General features: G+C 36.2%; 1 protein-coding gene across 15 annotated transcripts in view; it reads left to right on the top strand.

Moving 5' to 3' along the window:
* Positions 1-13,203, top strand: part of MACF1 (microtubule actin crosslinking factor 1) — a 150,401-nt gene extending 137,198 nt beyond the window's left edge. For 6 of the 15 annotated variants that reach the window (XM_072417853.1, XM_072417784.1, XM_072417828.1 and 3 more), the window contains 13 exons: positions 20-208; positions 406-520; positions 828-988; positions 1,088-1,250; positions 1,350-1,504; positions 1,590-1,664; positions 2,768-2,785; positions 4,053-4,170; positions 6,965-7,021; positions 7,785-7,996; positions 9,232-9,342; positions 10,497-10,611; positions 11,898-13,203. In XM_072417853.1, the coding sequence (XP_072273954.1) occupies positions 20-208; positions 406-520; positions 828-988; positions 1,088-1,250; positions 1,350-1,504; positions 1,590-1,664; positions 2,768-2,785; positions 4,053-4,170; positions 6,965-7,021; positions 7,785-7,996; positions 9,232-9,342; positions 10,497-10,611; positions 11,898-12,133 (1,725 nt within the window). In that variant the 3' untranslated portion in view covers positions 12,134-13,203. The remainder of the gene's footprint in view (positions 1-19; positions 209-405; positions 521-827; positions 989-1,087; positions 1,251-1,349; positions 1,505-1,589; positions 1,665-2,767; positions 2,786-4,052; positions 4,171-6,964; positions 7,022-7,784; positions 7,997-9,231; positions 9,343-10,496; positions 10,612-11,897) is intronic. The other 9 variants (XM_072417761.1, XM_072417862.1, XM_072417871.1 and 6 more) reach the window with 7 other exon arrangements.

Genomic DNA, 13,203 nt, shown 5'->3' with positions numbered 1-13,203 from the left:
TTCCTTGATGTGTTTAAAGGTGCTGACTTGGGGTAACCAACACCAGCAGAGGCTGCAGGCTGCACTCTCAGAGCTTTTGGCCAATTCCGACCTCCTAGATGAATTATTAGCCTGGATCCAATGGGCTGAGACTACTCTGATCCAACGAGATCAAGACCCTATGCCTCAAAACATTGATCAGGTCAAGGCTCTCATTTCTGAACACCAGGTACATTTTATGATGATGTAGCTCTTATTCCTCTATTCAGTAAAATATATAAACCAACAGAATATATACTAGGTAATCTTGTCTTAGCATATTAACCCATAATTTCTTGATTTATGTATAAACTATTCTGTGAAATAATTATCCTTATTCCACTAGTTCTGATATGGACCCTTGTTTGCTATGCTTTTTGCTGGCAGGTTTTCATGGAGGAAATGACTCAAAAGCAGCCAGATGTAGATCGAGTCACAAAAACATACAAAAGAAAGACAACAGATCCGAACCATGCATCATTTAATGACAAGACACGAAGCAGTGAGTGTTTATTGCAGATTCTATGCACATCTTGTACTGACATATTAATTTTCAAAAGTAAATATTGATATGATGTATATGCTTAGAGTTTATTTATGACTACTGAGTTCTGAGGCAAATTTAACTATCAAGAGTCCTACCTAAATTGTGTATGCATTTTGTGTTTAAAAGTTTAGCATCCAGTTTATGTAGATAAATATTGTTCTTTTACCATTCATTTTAGTGAAAAAAAAAACTTCCTTTTATATGAACCTTTAACAAAGTATCAGTCACATTTCATCAGTTTTTAAAACAACTTTTATTCTAGGAAAACCTCCAGTGCAATCCACTCCTGTACTACCTCTTCTGTCTCATCCTGAGACCAAGAATCCAAGGATCAATCAGTTGTCTGCACGATGGCAGCAGGTTTGGCTGCTGGCCTTGGATAGACAGCGAAAGCTTAATGATGCTTTGGATAGACTAGAGGAGGTAAAAGATACATGTTTTACAATTCCAATTTTTCATTTTCTTGTGTCTACAAATCGCATTTTAACCAAATAGAACTGCTGTGTATTTTTTTTTTATTAGTTAAAGGAATTTGCCAACTTTGACTTTGACATCTGGAGAAAGAAGTACATGCGTTGGATGAATCACAAAAAATCTCGAGTTATGGATTTCTTCCGAAGAATTGATAAGGACCAAGATGGGAAGATTACTCGGCAAGAGTTTATCGATGGGATATTAGCTTCCAGTAAGTAGCCAGGCATTGAGAAAAATTGTGCAGTGGAAATGTCATGTTTGTTGCCGTATAGGTTTTCTTTTATTAATAAATATTCTGTATCTTTTACAGAATTTCCAACCACAAAACTTGAAATGACAGCTGTGGCTGATATTTTTGACCGGGATGGAGATGGATACATAGATTATTATGAGTTTGTAGCTGCCCTTCATCCCAACAAAGATGCCTACCGGCCAACCACTGATGCTGATAAGATTGAGGACGAGGTAAATGACTGACCCTCCTACTCTAATGCCATCAGATTTCTTTAGTGTATATGCCTATATTTGGCTCTGTCTATTCTCTTCCCAGGTCACAAGGCAAGTAGCACAGTGCAAATGTGCAAAGAGATTTCAGGTGGAGCAGATCGGAGAGAATAAATACAGAGTGAGTAAAGTTTTTTTTTATTTTCCCTTTTAGTTAGACATCTTTTCACAGCCTTTGTACCTTTCAAGAAGAAGATACATAACTGGAATCATCAGAGATACAGCAAACACTAAGGATGTTTATCCATCATTAAGACCTAAATCGTTATCATTTGTAAATCCTTTATTTTGTATCAACAGACATGTGTGAATAGATACATTAGTTAGTGCCCTTTATTTTTAAATGAGACATTTATCATTCACGCTGAAGATGAAAAGTTTGTAGTTGTTCTTTTGTGCTTGTGAGATTTTAAGAAAAAACTTGAACTGTAATGGCCAAAAGTTTATGATTATCTGAGCACCATATCTACTTTTATGGCACCCCTACAGAATTCTGAGCTCAGATATACCTGGAATTGTAAATTATAAATTATATAAATAACATTATAGCATATATATATTTAAATGTAGGCAACTTTTCATTCATTTTCATTTCTATGGGAAGGAACTTTTGTTTTTACCATGGCTGCCCTTGTACACAGAGCCAACTCAGTAAAATCTAATTGGATGAAGTTAGTGTAAAAAAGATAATCTGAACAGCACTGGTCAGGTTTTCTTGTCTAATATCGGTACCTGACCTGACTCACAAATTATAGCTGCATTGAAAAAAGTTCCTTTAGGCACACTCCAAAATCATGTGGAAAGTCTTCTGGAAGGATTGGGGTCTATTACAGGTGCAAAGGAATGGGGGTTACTCTATAAAAATCCCCAAAGTTGAAGAATGGGATGTCCAACAAACTCACTTATAAGTGATAGGTGTCCTTATACACAACAACTAGTTTTGCTCCAAAGAAATCAATCAAAACTCAAGAAAAAAAGTTGAATATTGATACTCTTCATAAAGATAACTAAGACTGTTGCAAGTATTTTTGTGTACAAAACTGTTTTGCTGCAAAATTAAAAGCTGGAGAGACTTAATTTTATGGTCCTTTTTAAGTGGACTGTTCCCAGTTGTTTGTAATTCTAATCTAATTTGTAACACTAATATACTGTTGTTTGTGTGCAATTGCTGATACTGTGAAACTAAAGAGATTTCTTTCTTTCTTCTTGTACTTTCTCGTGTAGTTCTTCCTAGGCAACCAGGTACAGTGCATTCTACTGCTGCCTCTTGCTTCCCAAATAATCACATGCTGTGTGCTAAATTAATCATTTTCTATCTTTTGCTGTGATGAACTGGAATTCATTCAATCACTGTAGATTAATTGCTGCTGCTGCTGTTGAGCTGTGTACAGACCTTTTTCTCACGCTAATAACAAAACCACAAAGCTAAATGTGGACATTCTATATGCTGTGAAAAGGTCTGAATTTCAGACAGAGCAGCAAATTTAATTCTCCAGGGTGTTTGAAATAAAATATGATTAAATTTGTGGTGATATTAGAAGCTGATGGCTGGTTGGGATCTTCATGTAAGGCAACTGGTAAAAAATTACAAAATGTCACCAGTTATCAATAAAGTTTTTTTTTTGTTTTGTTTTTTTTTAAATAACATACACCTACCATTTGTAAGTGTAAATCTTAGTCATCCAAATTCTGTAACACTTTGTATAAAAGCATACATTTATGTGTTGCAATGTAAAATAACATCTTTTGGTGGCTATTTCTGCTTTCTAATACCCAGCCACAGTCATCTCCAATTTTCCAAAATTTAGCTGTGCTGGTGTTTATATCTTACAGGTTCCCTTTAGCCTGATAGCTTCTAAAGCATGTAACCAGAAGTCATTTTACCATGCATTAGTATTGGAACTAAAGATTTCCTCCAATACAGTCAGTTGATGCTAACCTCCATTTTCATAACTAATGTTACAGTATACAATCAAGAGGTGTGGATGGGAACATTAACACCCTGACAGATTGGAGAAGAGAGACAAGTGTCATTCACCAAAAAATCGAGTTCTCATTGTCACATATTTGTTGCTTTTTCTCCAGATCTGTTTTATTCAGATATTGTAATATGTGCCTGTGCATATAGATCTACCAAAAAATTTCCGATCTATGATGGGCCACATATTAAATACATATATAATAATTTATATATGTCTGCATTGGTGTGTGGGTAACTTTGTTATTTAAAAGGAGCCTATCATAGAAGAAATGTAATACCATTGCAGACCTGCTGGGTTAAGTGTTTTTAGTGACTGGATGAAATTATCAGCCACCTTGACTTCACTGGCTGCATGTATGTTCCAGGTCTGTGACTAAGAAAGCATTTAAACTTTTGATTCAGCTTGAAAGCTGGGTTGGAGACCAGGAGGTCATCAGTGGCATTGTGTTTCTTTAATGATGGGTTTCTTTTTATTCTATTGTAAGTAATGACCCTCTGTGTTGGTAACATTTTTACCTGGTTTCACAGTTTGGAGACTCTCAGCAGTTACGTTTGGTTCGTATTCTACGCAGCACGGTAATGGTCCGAGTTGGTGGAGGCTGGATGGCTCTAGATGAGTTTTTAGTGAAGAATGATCCTTGCCGAGGTGAGAATTGTTTTACTGTATTGCTGTCTTTAGTCAAACAATATTGTCTTTATGATCATTTGTACAGGTAATTTTACTTTTATATATGCTGTATATTAGGGTAAACCTTAGATGCTACAGTACTGCCATGGAGGTTCTTAAACACTCAGTGTATTTAAACATTGTGTCAAATACTGCTTCTAGAGAGGTCATTGAAAAAAAAAATAATATTGTAGCAAAGTGATGAAGCTAGTAGATAAGCATTTCAATTATAATTAAAAACAAATTAAACGTACAGGTTTTCCTGAAGCAGACCTTTTTGTGGGGGATTATAAAAACTGCCATTTCTGAGCCGATTCTTTAAAATACAGCGTTCCTGGTAAATGATCTGATCCTTTAATACCCTGTAAATCCCTGACCCAGAATGAGTATGCAGCTCAAGTTTTCAACTAATTGCCACACAATGTGTAACACAGTTATCTGCATCCTTGTTTTATGTGTGTTACTGAAACGACTGACAACAAAAGATCAGTTTTTTCAACCAGGCAATTAGCATTCTTTGCAATGGCAGTTTACATAATCTCTCAGTGCCCGGGCCACTTTAAAGTGTTTCACCTTTGTGCCCCATGCTTCTGCCCTAAGTTCTTGGTTCTGTTAGCCTGTTCCTTGTCCTCTGTGGTAGAGACAGTCTCACTGCCTGTTTTACTTTACTGAATTTGAAGCAGCGTTAATTGAAGTGATGCAAGGACATCTACTTTAAAAATAATATCTAGGTGGTCATAAATTATATTTTTATTTTGATTCAGGGCATCCACAATCTATCATTTTGGATTTATATAAATTAGGAAAGTATAGTGGTAAAAGTTAAAAACAATTTGATAATGGTTTGGGATATGCTTATTCATTTTTATAGACTTGAAAATCAAAACCTGGCCTCTTAGACACCAGTTCGGCGTGGTAGAATGCTGAACACATCTTCCTTCCCTACCTTCTGATTAATTAAATTCATGTAAAAAGCATCTTTCTATATGAAGAGTTAATATGGAATCATCCTCAGAATTATTGTTGGGTTGGTTTTAGCCTTGGTGAAATTGCTGAATAGATTTACTCCCAACTATGTATCATTTAGGGCAATGTGTAAAAAGAACCCAACCTAACAAAATAGAAATTTGTGAGCTACCACTAGAATTGTCATATTTACTTATCTGCTGGGTCTCCCATCCAAAACATATGGACAATTAAGTATCAAGGCATCCAATATGCTTTTACTTGTCACAGGCCAGTGATAAGAGCATTAATCAAGATTTTTATTTATTTAGTTATTTTTTTAAGTCAAAGCACAATGCCACAAATTATATATTTTTTGTCTACCCCACAAAATTTTATTGTAGCATAGATTTAAAACATTTTTGGGAGTAATAGAGCAACTAAAATGTTTATCTTTCACGGTGAAAATGCTGCCACAGGTTTCCTGTATTTCTGGCCACATGACCAATAAGGTTACAGTAATGATCAGTCAGTCTGAATTCCAACTATCCCAATTACTTTTTATGTGAAAATATTAGTGCAAATGTGGCATTGTTTGCCTCTGGGACGCAGTTTTAAAAATGAACCTTTATTAATGTATAACAAAAGTTGACATTAAGAAGCTGTGAACTCTATATAGAATCTAATAAGAACAACTTGTTTTCTGATGCACCACAAACGAAGCCATGATGGGAACTGGCCACTGTTAGTTTTCTTTTAGTCATCCTGTAATGTAGGATGTAAGAAATTTGTTTGATTTCAATATTTATTTTACATTTATTTTACCAAACATCTCTTGTGTATCACTTACTACTAACTATGCTCGTTTATCCTCCAACTCAGCCCAAGTGAAAGAAAACAGTTTGCCTAGAAATGGTTAACAAGCTCTTTAAAAATCCTTCTGGCAAGTCTCCTGAATCTATTGGTGTTCCAATTCAAGTTTTCATGCCTTGATGAGGCATGTTTTATGATAAAAGCCCTAGGTTTAAGAAATCTTTTAGACTGTACAAATCAGCATTAGGTTATCTGCACTTATGTAGAGGAGGGGAAGTTGCTATTTTCCTATGATATGTATTTGCATGGTGAAATTAAAGTGCAGACAGCTGAAACCGTACTTTTAAGACCACTAGAAAAAGCACCAAGCCTGTACTTGCTTAGCCATACAACCTCCAAGTTAATATTATACAGGACTTTCAGGCTATTGTAGGTGAGGTCAGGGATATAAAAATGTTGGATGAGGCATTAGAAGGGAGAACTAACTACAATAAAATATTATAGCCTTGTTTAAAATTTAATATATATGAAGAATTAATACTGCCTTTAAAAGGATCTGTTTGTATCCAAGGGATGACAACACAAGCTCGTAACAACATTACAATATTCCATTGTTATGACATTAGTTCATCCAGAAAATACTGCAGCTCCGCAGCCATATCATATCCTACCAGAAGAAGATAGTATAACTCCAACTAGAAGTATGATGGAGGTTGTTTTGGCAGTGGGGTCACTTATTAGATAATAATGTTAAGAAAAAATAAATCTTTGTCTTTCCTACAGTTGGTGGTGGTGCATGTGCCCGCTGGCTGGTGCTGGTATTATGCAGCATGCGCTGACCCTAATATGCTAATGATACATTAAATATTTCTAGCTAAGCCTTTGTTCTCTGTGATACATCTCATTCACTTTGTATATCATTTACATACTGTCATTGGCTGGACTTAGCTATACATTTTGCATGCCTTACCTCTCATCCCTTTTTCCCTGTGCACCTCTCTTTTATTCTTTTTAGTTCACCATCCAGGGAGTAGATTAAAGAGAACCGAATCCATCTCTTCCATAGGTTTGGGTAATTGCTCTGACTTTGTAGAAGTGCTTGTCTTTATAACCAGAAAAACCATTTCAAAATGACCAGACTGTGACTTTTTGTTCAAGAAATTTGGCAACAACCTATATTGAAGCTACCTATTGACTTATTCTCAACTTTAGTATTTTTTGAATGATTTTAGCTTTACCATCTAAAGATTACCAATCCATATCTCAGAGTACATGAAGCGCTGTAGGAGTTTACTCTCACCATTTGATTAGTGTATTGTTAATGACAGTGCTTGTGGACATTCTGAACTTAATGCAACGTTGTTCTCATTCAGAATTTAGAACATCAGTGACTATAACAAATATTCTTTAGTTTTCCCAGACCTCTATTATATCTACACAGCTGACATATTTTTTAAAAAATTTTTAATATGAAGATGGTTTATGTGGCTTTAATTAATGTTTTGTGGCCTAAGTTCAACTAATCTAAGTCTCATGGTTTAACCAGCTTTTTGGTTAGTGCTTATTAATAATCTTGTGTGCTTCTGAACTAAACTTGTTTTATTTGCTATGCCTCTGAAAAAGCCCAGTGTGTTTTACTGGTTTATTTATCAAGGCAAAGAGCAATGAATAAAATGCAGTAACCCAGGGCAACCAATCAGAAGACATCTTTTTTTCATTCACTATTTCGGCTGGTAAAAAAGTCTCTGGCTGCTTTGGTATTGAACTTTGCCTTTTTAAATAAGACCACAGGAGTAACACAGAGAATGCTAACTTTGCTTTCTTGTTTTGAACAGCAAGGGGAAGGACAAATCTAGAGCTGCGGGAGAAATTTATACTTCCTGAAGGGGTATCCCAAGGAATGACCCCCTTTAGGTCTCGAGGGCGAAGGTCTAAACCGTCTTCCAGGACTGCCTCACCAACACGGTCCAGCTCTAGCGCCAGCCAGAGTAACCACAGCTGTACATCCGTCCCATCTTCCCCTGCCACTCCTGCCAGCGGCTCAAAGGTAAGAGCAGCAGTTCCCTGGGTATAAACAGTAGTATATGTCAATTAAACAAGATACAGTGTATCTGCAGTGTGAGCTTTGTACTGCTTTGTAACCAAACTATGGGTATGACCCTTCTTATACTAATTGTATCTGCTATGTTTTGTGCATCAACTGACAAGACATAGAGGAATACAGTGACTGAGCCATGTGCTGTGATTTCCATTTAGTACTAGCTACTTTTTATGAAGATTTTTTCAGATAAGGGCAGCCTTAAATGTTATTAAGTCAGATACAAAATAGCTAACACTAAACATGGAACACCTGATAGCTGATGAGAATCCTAACACCTAATATTGTTTCCTGTACAAATGCTAAAATTATTTTTTAGATAAATGTAAAATATTGTCAGAATTTTATCCTTCCTGTTGTAAATTCTTTTTACTTGTTATACTTTTTGCAGTAAAGGCCCCTACCTTTTTTAATATTCATGTACAAAGTGTTACACACACGTAAGGGTTTATATGTTGTTGTCAACCTTTGCCATTTGTATTTGAAAGCAGTACTGCTCAAATACATATGTTGCATCTGCTTTGCTTGCCGTGTATTTTTATTAAGACTTTATCTACAGAAAGCTTCAGAACTGTCATTCACACTGCACCCTTTTTAGTCAGTGGTAATCTGCTGATCTGTTTTCAATGTGCATATAAAAATGCACATCAGACAGCTAAAAACAATAACCATTTTACAAGTTTTAACAGCTCTAACGTTTTCCTAACCTTTATTTGAATATCTCCAAAAGCAGAACTTTACTAACCTCAACCCAGCAAACTATTCTGACACATAGAAACTGTTATGTCATCACTCCCTTTATGCAAACCACCCAAGGCCTACACTGAGCTCTTGACCAAACATTGCACCAATCTGGTCAATTATAGAAGGCAACTGGAATTTGTACGACTTCACTTTATTTTCCCTACAAGTACAAACATCTTGTACATAACCTGTAACAAAAATTCATTAAAAAATACACAAAAAGAAACAGTCTCACCTGTATGAAGTTTCCGTTTTCCATGTGCCTTTTTTTTTTTTTTTTTTTTTTTTTTTTTTTTTTTTTTTTAAAGCTGTTTGTGTCCATGTTTGATTTGTTTTTGCCATTGTTTTGTTTGTGTTTATCTTCTTTTTCAAACTCATTTCCCTTCTTCATCTTCACTCATTTTCCTGCCCTATCTCGCGTGGTGTTGCCCCTTTCACAGACTCCACAGCAGCTATCTCGCTGTTACGAGAAGCCCTGGCTTGTAAACAGCAAGGCTAGCACGCCCTCTAGGGGCTCCGACTACTCAGACTACCAGATTTCATCATGTGAGGTAGAGTATGGTCCTCCAGTCCATGGCGAATCCACACCTTTCCCTTCCATTTGTCGTTTCTCTGCTAACACCTCGTTCCATCATCATGTTAACAATCGCGAATGAATAGAAACACTGTACTTAGCTGTGTACTGTGTGATAAGTATGATTTTTCTGTTATGATTGATTTTTATTCTTTTATATTATAAGAATTAGAGGCATGTCAACAGAAGCACTGATTGAAAAACTAAAAAAAAAAAGCCTTTCTTTACTAAAATGACCATTGTTTTCTCCACTTACATGTATGCATGATTTTATTACCCTGTGATTTTATTCTGTTTCTCTGCATCTTAATTCTCAAAGATTGGTGTTTAGCATATCAATGAAATTGTTGCAAACAAATTAATCCAAGTGCATGCTGGAGTGAATAGCTTTGATCTCTACACAGTATACCCATGTAACAAAACACAGAAAGCATGCCATTTTCTGCCTGTGTGTAGAATAATGTTTGTTTATGGAATCGATGAATACTGTCTCTTTAGATTTATTGATGCATTTTAAAATGTTACAGGCCACTATAAAGCTAAGATTTGCAACTCCCATCCTACTACTGAATGTTAAGTAGTAAGTTTCAAGAAATTGTTAAAAGTTTTCTTGTAAATAAAACAAGCTGATAACATAGTATGTGCCAAACTGATTAGAATCCTCAGCTATATTATTAAAGCTTATTTTGCTGTTGTGTCTTTGGCCTTGTATACTCCACATTGTAGAATGGCCTTTTATTCATCTCAATTTACTTTCTGTCTTAGAACACCCAGCCAGTGTGCCAAGCCTAAAACTTCCTGTATGTGGAGGAAATAAAATATTTTCTTCCATGACCAGTGTTTAGGTCTTTTAATTGCATTACTCCATCTGTAAGGTAAGTAAGTTAGGTGTTAGCAGAATTCTGTTATAGGTAAAGGCACAAGATTGGCTGCAGGATAAGATAGAACTGCTAGAATTGTGTCCCCTCAGTGTAATGTAGCAAAGGGTTGTATTTAGTAGAGTATTGTAATTAGTTATTTGTCACAAATTTCCTTGAAGTCCTGCAGAAAAAAAGGTGATCTAATAAATTGGCTGACAAGCACTATTATCATTTCAGTAATCTTTACAATAATCAATATGCAATTTTTAAGGTTACACCAGCTCAAAGCAGCAAAATGAAGAAAACAGCCATCCACACAAGCCGGTCATCCCTCACAGGAGACATGACTGGAGCCACACCTTCTGGTGCCAAATCAAGCCGACCCGGTAAGTAAAAGGACTTGGTAAAAGTCACATAAAAGTAAAAGTTACATAATCACAGCAATTTCTTGTTATGTGATGATTGTACCCAACCCAGTTTAGCTTCACACTGGCTCTGAAATCTTGGACAGGCTTCTGTCATTGTCACTTTATTTTTAACCCAACAGCAGTGCCAGAGAGAGAGATTCACTAATAAAAACCTGTTGGGTGATTGAGTCCTTAAAACTGGTTATATTTCCATAAAAAATGTAAAACAAGCACAAAAACAGCTGCTACCAATAAACTTGAAGCAACTAGTTGCAGGCAAGCTAAAACAAAAACTTAGTTTTCCACCCATTTCTATTACAGTTTTTTACCGTCGTGAGAAAAAGAATTAAAGGTTTTGTGTATCAGGACATTAAAAATTATCATGATCTTTACCAGGTTTTAAAGTTAGGTAAATTTGACCTCAGATTATTAACAAACCAAAAGATTTCTTGAACATTAACCTTTGGACAGATGAAACCGGAGTGGAGATGTTTAGCCATAATGCACAGCACCAAACGCAGCTTATCAGGTGGTGGAGGGCAATGATTTGGACTTGTTTTGCAGCCACAGGATCTGGGCACCTTACAGGCATTGAGTCTACCATGATCTTCCCTGTATTCCAAAGTATTCTGGAGTGAAATGTAAGGCCATCTGTGTAACAGTTAAAGCAGAATATGGTCATGTAACAGGACATTTATTCCAAACTAAACTACAAATCTACAGCAGAATGTCTAAAAAAATAACCCAATTGAAGTGCTGGGGCGGGATTTTAAGAGTGATGTGCAAATAATGAATACCAACAAATTTTTCTCAATTTTTTTTCAAAGCTTATATAAACACCCATCATTCTGTAAAACAGAGAACAGTGAAGTAAAAAAATAAACTTAAAATATTTTATTTTCCTATTCGCCCCTGCTACAGCCTATGACTGAACTATGAAAGGAGAAACAGCAGCCTGATCAACCCATCTCTCTATCACTCTGCTCAGTCCTGTTATTAGCAGGTTCCGTGTTAGCACATATACACTGCAGTGCAAGTGCCTGGCTCCTTGTGCTTCTTCTAGTCTTAGCTCTGTTGTGTAGGGCTGATGCCAGATTAAATTTAGGTACTTACATTATTACACAATTTTTTTAAATATATATTATAAACTTTTTTTGAAAAGTCTTTTTTTTATTAGCATTAAATACATTTTTGCACAAGAATATATGTTTGTTGTCCCTTGTTTTGTATCACATTTTTTTCATAATATTAATCTTCTGATCCAGATCCGAAGAAAAGTAGCAGCCGTGCTGGAAGCCGTACTGGAAGCCGAGCCAGCAGTCGGAGAGGAAGTGATGCTTCCGACTTTGACCTTTTAGAGACTCAGTCAGCCTGCTCAGACACCTCAGAGAGCAGTGCTACTGGAGGACCATCCCGCAGAGGACTGTCTAAACCTTCCAAAATCCCCACCATGTCCAAGAAAACTACCAGCACTCCTAAAACTTCAGGCACCAAGAGATAGTCCTATCTAAGGAAACATTGGGCACAAGAGCAGACAAGCCCGCAAGTGGGGCAGACCATGAGCTTTGATTTTATAACATGCACTGTACATCTGGATGTACGCTAGTTCTAAGTGAGGAAATTTCTATCGTCTATATATGTACACGAGAAAGATGTTTATAACTGCCTTATCTGTTTCTTTTGTTTTTGTACCTTAATACTTCCATGTGAATATTTCTGTAGATAAAACAAAGCCCTGTGTGAATTCCTGGGAAGATTCAGGGGCTCTCGTAGAAAGATGGATTGTGAAACAGGAGTGTAGATGATTGATGTTCTGACTCTGCAGGGTAGAAAACCCTTTTTTTAGGGTTGGTATCCTAGGACAACACTACTAATCTTTAATAAGTAAATCCTCTGTTTTGTATATGAACAATACTTTATTAAGCTGCAGAGGGAACAGAGACTGACAAAAAGACTTTTTAATAACTTTAGGGCTTTCTGAATTGACAGCACTTGCACACTCTGCTTTGACCTTACAGTACCAATTATCAATGAGTCTCTTACAGCAACTGCCATTGAAACGGACATTTAACCACATGGTGTTTGGGAGCAGTCATTTGCGTAACAGTAAATTCCAAATTCTGGTGCAGCATAGATTAGTATATGCGTCTTCACAGCCATTTTGCACTCATCCCAGGTTCATCTGATTTTTCTTATTGTAAACTACATTTGTTTTATTTATCTGCCTAGTATATTCTTATTTATTATTTAATGGTCATTCCACTTAAGATTTGTGTGACACGTTCATTTCGGTAAACAAACAATCACCGTTGTGCATCAGTGAAATGGGACTCACCAGCAAAGTTCCTTCCTCACATATATCTGCAGGTTCCCCCCTGAAGACTGAACTTGCGGGGCGGAGGTGGTAGATAGAGCACACATGAATCCCTCCTGTTACATGTCATTACATCCTGTTCTAACAGGCTGATGTGTGATTTTCTCAACTAGTTTGCAACAGAAAATAATGCTGTACCAATGAACTGTTAAATAAACAACACATTTTGTATTAAAATTGCTTGCAGTAACATCAAG

The sequence above is a fragment of the Pyxicephalus adspersus genome, chromosome 1, assembly GCF_032062135.1.
Source record: "Pyxicephalus adspersus chromosome 1, UCB_Pads_2.0, whole genome shotgun sequence".
Taxonomy (NCBI): Eukaryota; Metazoa; Chordata; class Amphibia; order Anura; family Pyxicephalidae; genus Pyxicephalus; species Pyxicephalus adspersus.
This window is presented reverse-complemented; position numbering and strand designations above follow the sequence as displayed.